The sequence below is a fragment of the Mauremys reevesii genome, linkage group 3 (genome assembly GCF_016161935.1).
Source record: "Mauremys reevesii isolate NIE-2019 linkage group 3, ASM1616193v1, whole genome shotgun sequence".
Taxonomy (NCBI): Eukaryota; Metazoa; Chordata; order Testudines; family Geoemydidae; genus Mauremys; species Mauremys reevesii.
The window spans coordinates 185,525,759-185,545,326 of record NC_052625.1 but is presented as its reverse complement, the minus strand read 5'-3'; the positions used below and the strand labels follow the sequence as shown (position 1 = coordinate 185,545,326).

At 43.9% G+C, this 19,568-nt stretch overlaps 1 protein-coding gene across 1 annotated transcript; it reads left to right on the top strand.

Annotated features, from left to right (window-relative positions):
• The first annotated feature begins 358 nt into the window (after positions 1–358).
• On the top strand, positions 359–17,621 carry LOC120400199. The gene is made up of 22 exons (XM_039528608.1): positions 359–520; positions 781–833; positions 4,749–4,841; positions 5,731–5,858; positions 6,538–6,681; positions 7,330–7,413; positions 8,150–8,317; positions 8,386–8,482; positions 8,608–8,831; positions 9,454–9,607; positions 9,684–9,892; positions 9,993–10,110; positions 10,217–10,422; positions 12,625–12,739; positions 12,878–13,047; positions 13,950–14,023; positions 14,114–14,241; positions 14,962–15,151; positions 16,672–16,813; positions 17,045–17,141; positions 17,363–17,457; positions 17,549–17,621. The coding sequence occupies exons 1-21, from the start codon at positions 498–500 to the stop codon at positions 17,431–17,433; spliced, it is 2,688 nt and encodes an 895-aa protein (XP_039384542.1). The 5' UTR covers positions 359–497; the 3' UTR covers positions 17,434–17,457; positions 17,549–17,621.
• Positions 17,622–19,568: the final 1,947 nt, after the last annotated feature.

The window sequence follows — 19,568 nt, the reverse complement described above, 5'->3', positions numbered from 1 at the left end:
CATTGTTGATTCACTGAAAATTCTTCAAAATTTTCTGATTCTGTTTGACTCAAACTAATTGTTTTCCTGATGTTTTGGAATTGCCAGCTCTAACTAGGAAATATACTTGGAGGAAAGTAACTCAAGGCTAGTTAGTGGTCTTCAAACCACCTCTATTTGGAGTTTACTAATTATCTCATTGTCTCTAACAGCCTCATCAGTATCACTCAGGAACTGGCAAAAATCACCTCTGAAGGAACACAGAAAATAGTATAATTAACTATTAAAGTGACTCACTAGGTGAATTGAATTATAGGTGTATGATTGGGGAAGCAGCTGCAAATGATTTGCATGAGTATAAAAATGGAGTCTTGGGTTTTCTTTCTATTGTGAATCCAAAGCCTTGAAAACACAGTTTGGGGTTTAACCCTACAGGCTGGCTCAGGATTCTCAAACTTTTAGTCTGCTTGTCATCACAGGAGAAAAGAGGCTACAGCTGGTAGCTGCTCTAAAGGGCAATGGTGCCAAACCTTGTGTTGAGGTGAGTGTTTCTGTTGATTATGATTCTCCCTGTGGAGTGCAGGCTGTGGTAGTCTCATGACTGTCTCCTAAATTCTTAAAAGTAAAGGAGAATGAGCCTGTATGCCCCTAAGGAGGAGACTTACAGACCTTGGAAGTCTGTGTAATCACACCTCTAAAAGCTTTAATTAGAATTAAGCAATGCTGAAATGGAACTTCTTCCAACTAAAGAAACTGCTACCAAGACAATTGTGTATCTGCACATACTTCTTTCTCTTGCAGGTTGTTCCTAATAGGTGTATTAGCCTCTGAAATATGGACCCAAGACAGGCCAGGTAAACAATTTTATGAACTGTCTTGAAATGCAGACAAATAGGTTTCATCCCCCTCTGTAGCTTTTCAGTAAGTGGTGGTCTGCTTCAATGCTCCAGTGTGGTGCTAGAGAAGGCATGTGGCTGCTGTAAGTATTGACCAGGTGTGTGGTGGTTCTACTTGAGTCTCCTGCCTCAGTAGACAACTTGCTCTAACCTGTGAACTTACTCTTTGCAATTTAGAGTACTTAATACTGTCACATTCACTTGTACACTCTAGAGAAGTGCACAGCCCAAATAACTGTTCTAAGGATATGGCTACAGCTAGAGGTCTGTGAGGCCCAGCTCAAGACCTACTTGCACTAGCTCTGATCAAACTACAGCATTAAACAATGTAGCTGCAGCAATGTGAGAAGTTAGATGCTGTAAGTACCTAGCCTCTCTGACCCAGTGTCTTATCAAGCTGGGGATTGCACCTCTAGCATGATGCTCAAAATACCCTTCCCACTTATCTTTTGCTGTGAGGTCAAAGCAGTAATCCTGCTCTGAGCATTCCTAATGGATCAGACTCCCCTTCACCTTAGAAATGGTGCCTCCCTCATTGGAGTCTTGAACCTGGCAATTGAGCCTGGGGTCTGCTCCCTTCTTACCCACCCCAATGCAGGGTGGGCAGGGAGAGGACTCAAACAAGGTCTCCACCTCTTAAGTACCCTAACAATTGGGTTATAAGATTCTAATGTGGGGCTTCCTCAATTTCTCCAAGTGAAGCTGTTTCACTTTAGATCAAGTGAAACAGCTTCACTTGGAGAAATTAAGACTCTTATAACCCAAGTGCCTGCATCACTAGGGTATAGTCATTCTCTCTCTCTAGCATCACAATTCCCTGTGTCTTGTCTTGTCAGAAAGATCCTTCTAATGCCTCTGCCTTGCAAACACTTATTCCTGTAGCTCTGCATATGAATAGTCCCTGACTTTTGTGGAATTAACTTCTTGTCAAATGTCTGTAATAGGCCGCTCTCATGCCACTTCAAAAGTTACTTTTCTGTTAATTGATTTATCTCTTTAGTCTGACTTCACACTTGGTAAAACAACCCCCATCCTTTCATGTATTTATATCTGCTTCTGGATCTTGTTTTGTGGTTGGTTTTTCTCCCCCCCCCCCCCACTTCATGCATCTGAAATGGGCTTTAGCCCACAAAAGCTTATGAACAAATAAATTTGTTAGCCTAAGGTGCCACAAGGACTCATCACTTTTGCTGATACAGACAGGGCCGCCCAGAGGGGGGGGCAAAGGGGGCAATTTGCCCTGGGCTCCGCAGGGGCCCCCAAGAGAACCCCTCTTCTGGAGCCTTAGCACATCAAGCGGCGTCTCTCAGCCGGGGCCCCTGAGCCCCGTCCCGCGCCGCGTGGGGAGCGGGCGGGGCTGGGAGCTCCGGGCCCAGCGGAGGGAGCAGAGCTCAGGCCGGAGCTCCCAGCCCTGCCCGCTCCCCACGCGGCTCTGAGCGGGACGTAGCTCAGGCCCTGCCGGAGACACGCTGCGGCTGTTCAGCCGAGGCGCTGAGGCTGCGCGTGAGGAGGGAGCCGGGGGTAAGAGGCTGGGGCTGGGGGGGGGGGTTGGTTAAGGGGCAGGGAGCCCTGGGGACAGTCAGGGGGCAGGGAATGGGGGGGTTGGATTGTGAGTGTTTGGGGGGGTGGATAGGGTCAGGGCCGCCCAGAGGGGGCAGGGCAAGAGGGCCCGGGAGCTTCTTCACTCCCAGTCTTCGCCAGCGGGGGGTCCTTCTGCTCCGGGGCGGAAGGACCCCCCACTGGCGAATTACCGCCGAAGTGGGACCCGCTGCCGATGTGCAGCCCGGTCTTCGGCGGTAATTCGGTGGCGAGGGGCCCTTCCGTTCCGGGACCCGCCGCCGAAGTGCCCCGAAGACCCGCGGCGGGGCATCCCCCGCCGCCGAATTACCGCCGAAGACCAGGCTGCACATCGGCGGCGGGTCCCGTTTCGGCGGTAATTCGGCGGCGGGGGGGCTCCCGCCACGGGTCTTTGGGGCACTTCGGCGGCAGGTCCCGGAAGGGCCCCCCGCCGCCGAACACCCCGGGCCCCTGGAATCCTCTGGGCGGCCCTGGATACAGACTAACATAGCAACCACTCTGAAACCTGTGTATGTAAAGAGATTCCCATGAAAGAGTTTGTGGGACTGAGTCCCTAACTTAAAACTGGGTTTGCTTCTAAAACTCTTCCTGGAGAGCAATGACTCTCTAAATTAGATATTCAGCTCAAGGCAGCAACTTAGAGCCTGCTGTTCTCAAACTTAGTTTTTTTTTTTCCCTCAAGCTAGGATTGTTACTAACTTGCAGGCTGATAATAGATCACCCCAGCCCCAAGTCACTTCAAAGTGTCCCCTGTGGTATTGAGCCCCTCATTACTGAATACCCCCTCTCCCAGAAATCCCAGATCCCCTATTCACAAAAGCAGTTTACCAGTCTTACTCTATCACTGCTCCTGTACTATGCACAGCACTCGAGCTCAGCTATTTTTAAAAAAAAAGATGGTATGACTTTGGTTTTTATATGAAACCATGCATTCTTGCACCAAACTTAACTGACAAGTTCTCACACAGGTTTCAGAGTAGCAGCCATGTTAGTCTGTATCCACAAAAAACTTGTGGCACCTTAGACTAACAAATTTATTTCAGCAGAAACTTTCGTGGGCTACAGCTCACTTCTTTGTTAGTCTCTAAGGTGCCACAAGTATTCAAGTTCTCCTACAATTAGTCTAGTGTAGGTGACAGGGCTGGTTCCAGCTTTTTTTGCCACCTCAGACAGGGCTGGCTTTATGAACTGTGGGGGCCCAATTCAAATACCTGGCAGTGGTCTGGGGCTCTGGTAGCACTTTGGGGTGGGGGCTTCCCACTTTGGGTATTCAGCAGCATTTTGGCAGTGAGGGGTCCTTCAGTGTTGCAGAAGACCTGGATATCCTCCCTCCCTCCCCCCCCCCCCCACAGGTACTAGGTAAGTGTTTTTTAAAAAATAAAAAAGTGCCTAGGGTGCAGGACCCTCTTAGGTGTGGGGCCCAGTTCCTGGGAATTGGCCTGAAGCTGGCCCTGGTCCCAAGTGGCCTGCCCTCCCTCCCTCCCCCCCCAAATAAAAAGCCACGATCAGCAGCACTTTGGCAGCAGCTGTACTGCACCACTTCATTCTTTGGCAGCAATTCAGCAGCTGGTCCTCCCCTCCAAGAGGGACTGAGGGACCCACTGCCAAAGACCCGGACATGCCACCCCTTTCCGTTGGCTGCCCCAAGCACCAGCTTCTGGGGCTGGTGCCTGGAGCTGATCCTGGTTGCTGACTAAGCCTGGCTGAGATCTTTCATGAAGCAAATCCTTGTTTGTTCCTAGGTGAAGGAGGCCAGAGATTCTTTCTGCAAACTCAAATATGCTAGAACAGACATTTAATATTAACCTCAAATAGGGTTCCCTTCCCCTGCTGTTCGTGTTAAACTCTGGCAAAGACTTATCATTAGGAGTGTATACTTGGATTAGAATATCTCCATGGTGGACCATTGTATATCCCATTGCTATCTAGAGAAGTTTCACTCAAGACATGCTACTTTTGAGTGACCTGCTTCTAACTGCAGACTTGAACATAATTTTTAGTGTTTGTACACATCTTGCAGTGATTAGTGACCAGTGTGACACTTTCAGTAAAGATATTACATGACCCTTTCTGGTGAACCCATGGGATCCATCTGCCAGTTGGTCTCAGAGACCCTTGATAAACCCATGTGTGTGTTTTCTCTAACCTGGTGAAACTACAGGTGGCTATGGTCTTAACCATGTATTGATAGAGCTGCTGTTTGACCCCAGAAGTGGCAGCATTTCAGTAGTAGTCTAGCATCCAAGTGACTCCTATGGTGATAGTTACTAATTATTTGTCTTAACATCTCTACAGGCTCCCTGAGCTCGGAGTGCCTGGGGAGCCTCTTGCGGGTTGCACTGAATGCAGAGTACTTTGAGGACAAGTATCTGATCTTCGCTGTTGTTGGTAAGCAGAGCATGGGCCTTAAGGAAAGACTGGGGAAAGTGGGAGGAATAAGAGGCAGCTTTGAAAATGCCTATTACTCTTAATAAATGCCTAAACTCTAGGCTACTATGCACTGGGGCATCAAGTCTGTAATACTCCTATACAACACTCCTGGTATCTTTACAATGGGAGACCCAGTGTAGACCACAACAGTATTTAAAGTAACTTCTAATGAGAAGCAAAAGAAAAAACACTTTGTTAATAGTCTAGCTAATCTGATCAATGACTTTTGTGGGAAATCCTCATTTGTACCTTTATCCACATATCCTGGTAACTGTACCTACTAAATCTCCAAATGTGGGTTTATTAAGATCACAACTTTAGATCAACTATAGTATGAAATAGGCTATTGATGTTCTTGGTGTTTACCTAGAACTAAACTCTGCCTTGGTTAGCCTGGTGGTCAAGTGATCAAATAGATCCTTGGTTTTCTGGTAATGCATGAATTGAACTACAGGAAAATGGAAGCCACAAAGTACCTAACTCAGGCCTATGGTAGCCAACAAGTTGCTGACAGCTGACCTTGGGTCACAGCCAGTATAACAGCTGACTTGGGGGGGTGGGGCAAGAAGAAATTGAGGCACTAAGCTTATAGCTGTGATTCAGTGCTACAGATACTAAAGGGGAATGTGGGTCTGATGACCATTAACCATAGCTGATTTCCATCATAATCAAAGTGTGACATCAAAGCAATAGTCACTGTAAAGTCTACAAAAGGGATTATTGTACAGTATAACCTTGGAATGGCTCTCTGGGATGAACTGGTAACTCTGCATGCTAATGTCCAAAGAAAAGCTCACTGACCTTGTGTAAGGTCTTCTGACAGCTCTACTCCAAAAACTTTTCACAGACCAGTTTGGCACAGCCCAGGAGATTGATGAGACCCTGGCAGCACAGTGTGGCTATACAATAGAGTATAATTATTGGGGTAACATTGAATTCCGTGCTTCCATTATAAGCTGCTACACTCATATTGAGGTAAGCCTACTGTATCTAACATGCCCTACTCTTGTATTTTTAGTTATAAAATCTGTCCTTTAACATAGAAGTTATGACTTCCAATGAGTTGTACAAAGACTGTGCATGTCTACTAACTAGTGCCACTTAGAGAACACTGCCTAGCATCCCCAGAGCTCTTTTCCAGGCATTTGGGTATATTGTGGTAGAAACATCAATGTCTACTACAAAACACATTCTAATGTGCTAACATAAGAATGAAGACCATCTAATAGCCATCTGTTCATATATTGGAAGGGTAATGTTTCTTCTGTGGCAATCTGCCCTGCTAGCAGCAGGTAATCTTTTTCTGCAACCTGATATCTGACTAGTTATGTAATTCATCATCTAACTTGGACCTCTCCCTCTGCAATTTCAGGCACTTGCTTTTATAACAGGGTGACTATTGGAAAGGGGCAAGGACTTTGAATCCTCTCTGAAATACTTGTATTGGGGAGACATGCAAAATAACTTTCAAGTGCTGCACTCATCTAGTCTACTTGGATACAGATGACTTGGTTGTAATGCGTAAACACTTCATTATGGGGCAGTATTTGCATCACTAGTTAGGGATGAGCAAATAAGAGGTGGTGGAAGAGGGGACCTGTTTGGGCATATTAATCAGTATCTTGTCAGAGCTGTTGTTGCCATGTCTCTGCAGAGTGATGTGTACACAGTAACTGTACAAATCCAAGCAGCTACTAATCCTGATATGAAAAATGCTCTAACTCACTTGAAGACTGTGAGTTGTCCTTACAGTCCATGGCATCCAAGAGAGTTAGTATGTGAAACTAACTACATGGAGGTAAGATCCCAAACACTGATCTTCCATGGGGAAGGGGGAACTTGTAAAGGAGCCCTCTGGATAGGGCCTTGGATGGATCCCAAACACTTGGCAAACAAAGATTTATAAGCAGAATACACTACATGTGTAATAGGATCCAAACAGTCCAGGGACCACCTGAAAATTGGATTTTTTTAATCCAATAAATTAATGGGTATTGCCTAAATAAGTAATGCAAGTGATCAAATGTTGCACTTGTCAACATTTTAATATCAAATAGGTTAAAGCCAAATAGTGGATCAAACAGTATCCCGGAAAAGAACTCCAAAGTATGGGAGTCAATCCCTAAAATGGAAGTGGTTATTGCTCTACTCTTTGACAGAGGCTGTCTGGCTTCTCTGCATTCCACCATTTGATTGTACCCTTTTCATTTTAGTCTATCCAGTGCACCTACTTCTCAGGTTTCACATTTCCAGTTAAGAAGTTGTTCGATTGTCAATCAGCCTTTTTATTAAAGGCTGTTTGGTAGTTCAAGCAACAAACTTCTGACCCTTTTTAAAAAAAAAATTACTCCCAGCCAGGGGAATGTGATCACTAACTCAAATGTTCCTAACATAGTGGGGATCAGGAGACTAGAACTTGGTGTCACTAATGATGTTCCTTTACAAGGTGTCTGTCAGGAGGAATGTTCCACAGATAACAGCAGACTTGCTCCAAGATGAACCTGAGGATTGGGCTCTAGCCTTTCCAGAGGTAAGCTTAGATGCTAGCATTGTTACTCCTGGCTCAATGTGTCTTTCTGTTTACAACTACTCCAGCAGTATATTGAAAGCATGCACTGAGGAGTCAGCCTCCAAAAAACTATAGGAAGAGAACAGAACTCCTGGACTGAAGGATACAGATAGGGAGACATCTCCCAGCTTCCTAGTAACAGATGTAGAGCAACAAGGGAAGGAAAGAGAGGAATAGCCTCCCAAATGAGATGGCTGGTATCACTACCTCAGCAGTATCTTGAGGTCAGTGCACTATCAAACTGGCTACTATATAAAGACCACCTATAATCCATGGCTAGATTATATAACTGGTGGATAGGGAGCACAAGGAAACCATGAGCTGGTCAGTTTGAAAAAACAAGTTAGTGAACCACAGAAGAAACAGCTGCTTAACTGAGGTTTTTATAGAGACCGGATGGGTGAGGTAATCTTTATTGGATCAATTTCTAAAGTTTGGTCCAATAAGACGTTCTCACTCCTTCTCTCCTAATCCTAGGACTGACACAGCTACAACACTAGGTTTATAGGTACCCTAGCAGAGGGTGTACTGTCTTTCCAGGACCGCAAGATCAGCTTTTTGATGCTGAGGAGGGGAATACAAAGGCACTGAGATGAAATCTCAATTTGTCTCCAAGTGAAGTGTAAATGAGAATGGAAATGTGGTATAGTCTGATAAAAACACATAGCAAAACTTTTGAGCTGTTTGTCTCCCTCAGGCAACAGCTGGGGCAGTGTCTATTTGGCAAGTAGTATTTCACCTACCCACTGGAAGGAAGGCTCTGTTAGCAAGTGATGCTCAGAATGCTGGCTATGGACTCAATACAACAGACACTAGGATTTTGCTGAGAGCTCCGTACAATGCTACAGAAGCACAGCTAGTCAAGGTTGGTGCACTCCTTTACCATCTGTGTGCTCTGTCACTGCACAGCTCTAAGAGCATCTACTCTTGCAGGTTCGAGGAGTGACATTCTCTGCAGTGAGAGCAAGTACATTCTACAAGCAACGATGGATGATCTTGATGGTAGATACTGCTGTGGCCTGCCCTATAGGTGAGACTTTAAATCTAATGCTAAACACTCAGTATCTTGAAGATGTGCTGAGATGCCTAGCTGCTAATTCCCTAAGTACTGCTCTTGATAATAATGGATATGCTTAATATTCTTTCTAAATTAAGATGGGATGGATTATACAGATGACACAATTATATGGACCATTCCAAAAAACCTCCAAACCCTCTCTGCTGGGGCAACTAGCTTCAATGATCTCCTTGTTGAAATTGGTGTGGATCTTCACAAACTTTCTGCCAGAGAAATTGCTTCCAGGAAATATGTGCTATCAAACAATACAGACGAAATTACCATCCAGATGCCCATAGGTGCAGAAGGTGGTTATTACAAGGTTAGTGGATGTCTGTCGGTCTGAGCTACAAGCAGAAGGCTAATGACTGGTAGGGAGGATTCCCCATTCAGCTACATAAATCCAATGTGAGTGGCAAAAGGGACTTTAGAGGAGGGGGTGTTATACCCCTCACTTTTCAATTCTCCACATAAGAACACTGACCAGGGAGCTCTCAGTACTGCACCTGATGAGACTAGCTCTGCCAATTGGCCATGGCTGTCTCATATCAATGAGGGTTGAACCCATGAGGCTCTTCATTTGCCATTTAATGACCTTTGAGAGACACTCCCCTCTCCATTTGTGGAGAAAGTCTCTGATCTGAGGGGACTAAACTTGGAAGAGCATAAAGCTGGTGGTGGTTGGGGGGGCAGGAGAGGAGGACAGGAATATGGATTAAGCAGTTTGAAGCTGAGAAGCACCTGCCCTGTTATGTTTTCTGCTCCTGTACAGAACTTCCCAGAATAGCAGGATAATGCAACTGCAACCTAGTATGCAACTGTTAGCACAAGTAATTGGTTTTTTGTCAGTTCACCTTAGTGCTCCAGAAACTACATATTGCATGCAACTTTCAACTATCTCAGTATTTAACATAATATACTGAACCTACAACTTGATCTTTCAGACCCATGTGAGTGAGGGACAGCATGGGACAAAATACTACATTAATTTGTTTCTGGAACATCAGTGGGAAGACAACAGGTGGGGAGTGACCAAGCATACCATCATCAAGAAAATAGAAACTCCATTTAAACTTGTACCACCCACCATAACAAACAGTAAGTAACTGAATGAACCCTAAGCTCCCACTTCACTTCTTTAGCAAAGACCTAACACCACACCACTTCTTCCTAGATACCAACTCCAGTATTAGGCTGGTCATTGTGACCGTGGGAACATTCCTCCCAGATGTGGAATTGGTGAACTTGACCATAGATGATACAACTGTAACTGTGCCTGAAGCCCTTCAGCATGGATACAAAGTCTATGAGACTAGATACCCTAATGGAAGCAAAGGCTATATAATAGAAACACCATTTGATGTGCCTAGCATTAAGAAAGAGGTATCTGTTTAGTACCTAATGCACAGGTTCTTAAACTCTATTGCTTGGAGTTTCTAAATGTGACTTGATGCTGTCTCTCTCTCTCTCCCTCCCCTCCCAGTACTTAACAGAGGACACTAGACTCTATACTCTGAATGTTACACTTGGCTTCATAGTACAGCCAACACATGACACCTTCACTGTTCCAGTCATAACCATCTCTCCTGTCAAGGATGCAGGTAACAAGGGGAGGCTGTGACCATTTGTCTTATGGTGCAACTCAGATTAAGTCAATTGAGTTCCCTTGTGCATGGAATATTATGATCACCTCTCCATCTGTTGCAGTGTTGCCTAGTGCAAGAGGATTCTGTGATGATGAAAACCTTTATCTAACAGTCATTCATGGCAATGTGGATCAAAACTGGCTGCCCTTCATTTCAAACCTGAGCCTATCACCAGATGCTGCTCAGAAGCACAACTATGGACTGGATGACAACGGCACCCACTTAACAATTCGTGTTCCTCTCTATGCACCTCATGTACTATATGAGGTAAAGATAACCAAATGTGCCTGGTGTCCAGCCCACTATAACTGGTGGGAGGGGAGCTAGAATTTCAGAATCCTTCAGTAGGAGCAAACCCTTCCAGCAAGCAATGTAGGGTTAGTCTCCTCAAAGGACTTAGGCTCAGCATTCCAATGTTGGGCTGAAGTCTCTTTGCGCAGGGGTATGCAAGTCTTCCAGAGGTTCATGCATTCCTCTAGATGCCTAGTTTTACAACAGGCTACATAAAACCCTCATGAAGTCAGTACAAAACCATTTCCTAGACCATGACTTGTTTATACTTAGTACATTTTTATATACTGTACCCTGAAATATCTAATCCAACTGACTTACAACGTGGTTAAAAATGACTGAATAATTGCTTAATTTACTAAGTGTGCTACAGCACATGCGTCTTTTTTTCTCCCACTTATTCCATCCAGTGGGCTTTTACCACAAGGTGGCACTACACCTTCCTTCCAGCTGCCTGCAGGGGCCAATCAGCTACTCCTGCTTCTAAGTAGGCCTACTGGATTGGTCCCTGCAGATAAGATAGGAAAGGGAAACATAGTTCAGTTAGTTCATGCCAAAGTTCCATCATAAGTGCCAAGTAGCTTAGCATTAGGATTTAAGCAGCTTGCTGCTAGTACATGGACAGAAATTTAGATGCCTACAGAGTTAGGCACCAATTGAGCAGGAGGCTTTGAAGGTCTAAATTTTGGACTTATATCAGTGTTGGAAGGGACCTCCAGGAGGTCTAGTCCAGCTCCCTGGTCAGAGCAAGACCAATCCCGCAACTAAATAATCCGTGCCAGGGCTTTGTTAAGCCTGACCTTAAACTCCTAAGGAAGGAGAGTCTACCACCTCACTAGGTAACCCATTCCAGTGCTTCACTACTTTCCTAGTGAAATAGTGTTTTTTTTTTTTTTTCCTAACCTAAAGCTAATAGCCTACTCCTTGCTCTGTTATCTGCTACCACTGAACAGTCTAGATCCATCCTCTATGGGTAGTCCATTCATCCAGCCCATGCTTTAACTAACTTGCTGGCAAATACTATGGGAGACTGTGTATTAAAAGCTCATAGTCAAGGAATAACACATCCACTGCTTTCTCCTCATCCAAAGCCAGTTACCACCTCCATAGAAAGCAATTAAGTTAGTCAGGCACAACTTGCCCTTGGTGAATCCATGCTGACTGTTCCTGATAACTCTGCTCTCCTCAATTAATTCTTTGAGGGCCTGCTCCATGATTCTTCCTTCTTGCCCCTCCCCCAACCCCTGTGACTGAAATGAGGCTGAGTGGTCTGTAGTTCCCCAGATTCTCTTTTTTTAAAAAAAAAAAAAAGATGGGCACTACATAAGCCTTTTCCCAGCCATCCAGGACTTCCTGATTTGCCATGTGATTGCAGAGCCACTAGCTTTGAAAACTCATCAGCCAACCCCTTTTTAGCACCCTCAGACTTGAGTGCCTAATTCTCTGCATCTAGCTCTCCCAATATGTTGGGCTTTAAACTTGCCATTATTGTGAAATGCCAACTAATATGGCTGCTGAATCAGAAATGGAACAAATCTTGAGTTACTGTAGGTAACTTACCACAGCTGGTAGAACATCTCATGCCAGAATAAATGCCTGTGGGACACTTGTGCTACACCTTGCACTCCTAACCAAAAATTAGATTAACCCTGCTAGAGTGAAGTGGGTGGGGGGGCAGGAATTGGCATAGTTTAGTGGAGTACTGCTGATATAAACTTGGTGCAACGTGAACCCTTACAAAGAGCTCAAATGTGGCACTAGAATGCCACTTCTGAAGCTAAAGCTGACAGTCAAACACTACTTGAGAAACTTCAAAACTCAACAGAATGACTAGGTAGCTTCTCCGTTAATGGCTTGTCTGACCTGACCAAGCCTCTCCTACAAACCTTCCTATATTAAAATCTAGTGTCCCAAGCACTGGGCTTGACCAGGTGGGTTAAGCTGGTCCATGGCCTCCAATGCACTGCAAAGCTATGAAATGTGGAGGCAAGGGGCAAATGCTTCATCTGGAGAAGTCACATGATTCATGCTAAAGGATAAAACACTGGCCTCACTGAGGACATCAGTGACAACTGGGCCAAGATTTCACCTTTTTGGCTTTTTAAACTGACCTGGTATGGCAATTAAAAGCTCAGTATAACTCCTACTGATCAGCAATTAACTTGTGATCTCTCCTAGGAGATTCATCCCTCTGGAATAACAGCTTCACTCCATTTAACAATGAAGGATAACACTCATGCTGACATGATAGACTTCTCAATCTCTTGCAGATTTTCACCTAAAGAACTAATAGGTAAACTTTTTTTTTTTGTTGCCACCCTACTTGGAATGATCAAAATGATCTAGACTGGTAATGCTGGCTCGGGGGGGGGGGGGGGGGTAGGAGAGTATGCTGAATGGAGACACACAATGGATGTCTGCTTGTCTTCAGACTGCCTGCCAAATGGAACAATGGTTATCACTGCACTAAAGCTAGCAGGAATCACCGATCTGGATACCAGCTTATTTGTCTTGAGAGACCAACAATGCAGGCCTGTCTCAGTGACTGAGAAGAGTGCAACATTCATATTCAACGTGAACACCTGTGGAACAAGTAGAAAGGTAAAGAAACCACACTGACATGCCATCTGAGCAACCAGGTTCAGATGGAAAGAGCCATAGAGCTAGTTTTGCAGAACATACCTATGAGATGTTGATAGGTGACTTTCCAAAACCAGTAGTACCCTCCTCTTTAGGTGGTCCTAACTATGATCTTGACCTGTCCCACCTACTACATTCTCTGGCTCATCAGGTGCCTCCTCAACACTTGGAAGGATTCTGGCTCAAACTGAAGGCTACATTCTGCCTAGTTATGCTATCAAAACTTTTGTGAGTTTAGGATGGCTGCACCATCTGACCAACAAAATGTGTCAGTCAGTCATAGAGAATGAAGACAAGTTTTTGTAAACTCCACCTCTGTTTCAGAGGCAGGTGTTGCTACCACTTCAATTGTAGTGGTGATTCAATGGCTGAAGCAGGATTAGGACAAGGGATCCAGTGAAAAAACACAGGCTACTTCCTGCACCAAAAATGACCCATCTATAAATTACATAAGAGAAGGCTTGGATGGATTACTGGGTAATGTAGCTCAATTACTTGAGTAACATCAGGCAACTTTTAATGCAACATGCTTACTACAGAATATGGTAGTTCAGTTACTACTGTCATTGGGCACATGACACTCTTTCACTGTACAGCATGACACCCTGGACTTACTGGCTTTAGTGTTGCCAGTAGTCACAAACAGCATAAATGTGCACACTGACCAATATCTCTCTGGAGGTTGAAGAAAAGGACACTGTTCTAATACTAGGTTTTGGCTGAGTGCAGGTGATTAGCTATGGAGGCAAAGGTGAATAATGAGCTAACTACAGTAGCTGTTGCAGCACTTGGGTACCTCTAGCAACCCAAACCTTGACTGACTTTTGGTGTTAAGTCTCCAGCTAAATGCCTGGTTCTTTCAGTTTGAGGACACCGTTATGACCTATGAAAATGAGGTCTCCTACTTCAGACCTGGCAGCACTACACCAATATACCAGTAAGTACTGCTGTACAGATAGAAGGGGAAGGGTTGGTTGTCTTTAAACAAAGATTATAACAGTCTCTAAACTCTACTTCCCATTCCCAGACTGAAGTGTGCATGTCAATATATAATAAATGAGACCATCGTTGTCCAGTACAGCTCTAGAAACAACCCAGCACCCAGTGTTGAGCCAGGGTTTGGCTCTCTTGCTCTAATCTTGAGGCTGTTCAAAGGTAAGGATGGCCATGCTGAGCAGCCAAAGAGCTGGCTTTTCTAGGGGGTGGTTATGGGAGTAGCAGGAAGTGACTGATCTTAGGATGCAACATGCACCACTATTGTCACTGATTGTAGTGGTGGCACAATTCCACCTATCACACACACTCAATTTCTAGTAAGTGCATAGGCACCCTCCCTCTGTCTAATTTAGAAATGTAGACACTTCTGGAAGCATGTCTTTGTACCTTAACATCCTACATTGTTGGGACTCAGTACTAAGGGATGGTATTGACAAACGTGAAGTCACAACCCACCCCAAATAAGTTAATCATCCTTTTGTAAGGATGGAAACAAGTGGGCAAGGGAAGATAAGCATGAACTATAACTCCAGCCATGCCACTCTTATCAAGGATGGCTTATAGTCCTTGCTCCAAAGTGTTTCTGTAAACAAGCCAGTTGACACCCCACCCCCCCCCCAGCCCATATTAAGGCAGCACTTCTTTTTTGTGTGTGTGTGGATCCAGGGGAGGGGTCTAATCTGCAAAGCCCCCTCCTTTGTCCTGATCACCTCATTTCCCATTCTCCAAAGATATCCCTTCACACCCATGTGCTCATCCTTAAACTGCTGCTATAACAAGGAGATTGGGTGAGGACTTGGGCAGGGGGACAAACCATGGCTCTGGAAGAACGGCTCCTCTAATACATCAAGACTTTTTTATTCTTAATCTCACTTCTAGATCAGTCTTATTCAGACTCCTATGTGGAAATAGAGTATCCTGTGGTAAAATACTTAAAAGAGGCACTGTATTTTGAAGTGGAACTGCTCCATTCTGAAGATCCACAGCTAGAACTGTATCTAGAAGACTGTTGGGCTACCACTTCCCAGGACCGAGACAGCAGCCCACAGTGGTCTATCATTACAGACAGGTAACAAAATAATCCCCTTCCTCCCCTGAGTCTCTCATACTACTCTCCTCCCTCCTCTTCTCCCTGCTACTGTCTACAGCTGTACCACTCTAGCCTCTCCTTCTCCTTCCCACCCCCAGTGCTGCCACTGGCTACACTACTTAGACTAGGAGCCTGCCTTCTGTTCTGCTACTCAGTCTGAGTTGGAGTGAGGGGACAGGGAGCATCTCACTCAGGAGTGGGAGCTGTGGTGGCTGCTGTACTGAATAAGCATTCAAGCTTCTGAGTACTCACTTGGTCTCCAAGTACTGACACTGCCCAGCATACTTGTGGTGGTACTTCTCCCCTTTCTCCTGTCAATGTGCAATACACCTACAGTCTGTAACTTTAGTCTTTCAAAGTTGACTAAGGATTACAGCTTTTTTGGGGGGGGGGGAGAGACTGGCCTGAATGTCAACTTTATTTCTCTCATGCTTAAACTTAATTCTTTGAGGTAGTGAGTTCTAAAATACCTAACCTGTCCTGGTTGGCATAATTGACTGTTTTTTATGAAAAAACAAGTGTTAAGTGGTACCATCAAATAACATTCTAGAATGTAAATTTGTACTCACCTTAGTGTCTATTAAACCCTCAACTTTACACACTGCAGACGAAGCTTGCTTATTTTCAAATTGTATTTTTAGTTATAGCTGAACTTAATGTACAAAACATGCAATTCCAGTCTAATACTGCCAGTAATGATGGAGTCAAATGTTAGTGAGTCATGTCCATGACTCACTAACACACATACCAAAATTCCCCTTAAGAGCATGCATGATCTCATGTCAAAACAAAATTTGTGCACTCTAATGACATAAAAACAATGGCAGTAACAGTGTCGGTCTGAAACAGTAAGCCAACCTAGTTTCTACACTACCTTTAGTGTAGAAATATCAAACTTCTGTTTTCTGATACCTGTTAAGGCTCTAAAACTGACACCTCAAGGCTTGGGACTGGAAAGAATACATCAAATATCTCAATCTAAACTCCGTGTATAGAAGTTTAGAATATGGCTCTAATGTTCCTATATCTTAATACAGGAATTTAAATTAATAGTGCTCCTAAGTTATCTGCACAGAAACTGATTCCAAGGGGCTATGTAGGCACCTGAAAACTCTAAAGTTGCCCCCTACCAAAATCTGAAATGGCTGCCCTGATTCCCTCCGAGTATTAACCTAAACTAGAGGGAAATCCTACTTTTTTGGCTCTGAACTAAAACCGTTACTATGCCCTTGAAAGCCATCAGAAGGGACAATGGGATTCCTACATTGAGGCATCACTTGCAGCAGAAATGACCTACAATACAAACACTATGCGTTTCTAAGACTGATTAGGCACTCTCCAAATGAGAACAAGGACAGACCTGGATTTTTTGTAGCACAAATCCTTTACCAGTGAGCTACATCCACTATCAGGGATTTTACTTATCTGCTTGATATTGCTATATTGACACATGTATCTTGTTAATCTAAGGCCTCTAACACTAGTCTTGCTTCTCCAAGCTGTGAAAATGCGGAGGACTCCCATCAAACAATCTTCCACAAAGTGGATAGTGACTCAAGAGTGAAGTTTCCCACTCATCTGAAGAGATTTGAGGTGAAAATGTTCACATTCATGCAAGATGGAAATGCACTACTAGAACAGGTGAGTGGCACTTAAAGGCTAGAGGTGCTAGTCAAGGAATGAGCCTGAAATGCTTGTGTAAAAGAAGTATTATTACAAAGGTTTAACCTGTCTCTACCTCTAACCTTCTTTGGAGGTTGCCAGAGTGACTTTGTAGGGGGAAGTCATGCTCATTGTTTTCATCTTGCCTTTCCAAATCAATGAAAAAGCTTATAGCAACTGCCCTTCCAACAAGACTTCATTATCTTGTAGATATACTTCCACTGCAGTGTGGTGATATGTGATGCTAGGCGGCCAGCTTCAGATCTTCTTTGTGCGAGGAGATGCATTCCTAGAAAACAGAGGCTTGGTAAGTAAATCAAGAAGTCTAACTTGTGTGCTAGTGATGCACAGGTCTTGCACTCAAATGGAATCTTGATGCAACAAGCTGACATTGACACAATGTCAAACTAAGTATTAACTGCAGATCTAGTATAACTTAGACCTCTGAGGAATGATGCTCATACCTGAAGTCTAACAACTTTGCTGTGGGCTGGTCAGACTCCTAAGACTTATTTCTCTTTTTTTCAGGTCGCAGTGTTGAGGCATATCATATGCATGGGCATGTGTCTTCTGGAGCAGTTCTTATGAAAAGTAAATGAACTGGATGCTATCCATCCCACAAGGTAATGCATAAGGACCCTAACCTAACATACTAGGGTGCTGCTACAGCAACTTGTTTAGTTACATTGCTAAACTACTTTTTTTATTTCACAGCTAAATGAAGACTGACACTCTGAACCTAATCAATCTATATGCAAAAATTTATTAAATGAGAATTAAAGCGGTCTGGTCTAGTCTCATCCCTTAACTCTAAATTTAGTTGCAAATGCTGAGCCATAACGCCTTTTTAATTATCCAAAATCTCTAGTTACTGAACCTCTTTCCCTTCCCCAGTGTCAACTACTTAATATTGAAGTATAAGTGACGGTTCATAAAAAAAGACATGTCTAGGTCTAACTAGGAGAAGCTTGGTCACCTTTTGGGTAACTGCATAGGAAGGTACAAAGAAGAAAATCTAACGTTAATCTAGTCCACTGACTAGTCTTGGAAATCATTTTAGTATCTGACCGGGTAAACTGGATACCTAACTATGCATAGGGCTCATGGTGGGTCACATCATAAATTAACAAACAAAATACTTGTTCATGCTGCTGCTACTACTAGAAACACCTGTCTGACTCAGATTTTCATCCCTCACCCCAGGGCTAAGCCTCCCCCAAGGCCTTGTTTGATACAGCTGTAGCAAATAAAATGCTTTAAAGAATTTTCCCATAACAGAATATCCAACAAGCCTGCTCCCTCAATGTCACCGTTCCTAGCGCCTTTAATCATCTCTCCACCTAAAACAGTGCTGCTCTGAAGCTAGTCTTAATCACTAGAGCAATCCACAGTGACTAAGAATTCCTAACATGAGGCTAGGCATGTAGAATAAACATCTAGTCTGTCCCATCTAAAACTGTCTATTTAGAGATTCTCTGAATTTTTTCCATAGCTCTTATGGATCCTTTTAGGATCAGTCACGTTGTGCAAAGCTGTAACTGGATCAAAAACTGCCATAGCTCTACCAAAAAAAGGAAGAAAACTGTTTCAGGAGACCATTTGTGGCAATCCTTCACCTTCCTTCCTCTCTTCCATTGTGCAAACTGCATAGGTTAACCTAAAGGCTCTGCATTTACTTGTACAAGAACAGACTGCCTTTCAAGAGTGCTGTTAAGATCTAGTGGGATACAAGTTCTTAAATTGTGGTTTAAGAAACTTTTTTGTTAACATCTATGATAGGGGAAGAACCATCTGTCACTTGACCTGCAAGTTGTGCTTGCTGTAGTAGGCACTTAAAATTAACCACCTAGCCTCCTGCTAATAAGTTCCATTAAACAATTTAGCTCTCCATAACATAGGACAATGCAGCACTTGCTATAAATCCTCTTGAGCTAAAATTGCATGTTAAACTGTAGAAGGCTGGCTCTGAATCCAGCCTTCTAGGTGCAGCTTTCTGGAACTGATCTTAGCTATGCAGTCTTGTACATCCTGGTTTGTCAGACTCTAGTAGGTACTTTGACAGGATTAAACCTAGCTTGGACAACAGGTTGTTGGCAGAAGGTGGCAAACTAAACTAGTCCTCCCTGCCCTACTAACGCTTCTTCTCTCCTCCTCCTTTTCTCCCCTCCCCGAGCTTATTTTACTTGTGCAACTTCTTATAGGTCCTCCTTTTAATCTGAACTACTAGGCTGTTCTAGGTTATGTGAGGCTTTGTGCAGTGTATGGGACAAACTTCTGTTATCTTCCACTGATTAGTCTGACCTAAATCATCTTTGCTATCATGTAAAGAAACTACTCTATTGTATCCTAGTGTGGAAATGGCTCTTCGAGCAGCTACCTCCTAGCTGGTTGCTGGTGGACAAATTCACAATGCTGAGTGAGTTGGTGCAGAGGCAAAACAGATCATCTGTAAACCATAGTTCATGTGCCTTAAACACTCTGGTACTGCAGCAACACTTTCTGGCAGAAAATCTGCCAACATTGCTCTGGTGGCCTGATTCATGTCTTCTGACACTTGCAGCCAGCTCTACTTCTAGTTCAAGAAGCATTTCAGAGGTGCTACCACACTAACTTGACTCCTTTGGAGATACTGCAGACTTCATAGGTGCAGAGGTCCTCAAGAGACTTTTTTTTTTTTTTTTTACTGGTCAAAGGAAAAACTAAAATAACTGAGTCCTGAATGAAATGATGTACT

Coding starts and splice junctions, on each gene's coding strand:
- LOC120400199 (XM_039528608.1), top strand. CDS start 498: ATGGTGCCAAACCTTGTGTTGAG. Junction 10,111..10,216: donor CTCTCCTGTCAAGGATGCAG/GTAACAAGGGGA, acceptor CATCTGTTGCAG/TGTTGCCTAGTGCAAGAGGA. Junction 16,814..17,044: donor GAAATGCACTACTAGAACAG/GTGAGTGGCACT, acceptor ATTATCTTGTAG/ATATACTTCCACTGCAGTGT.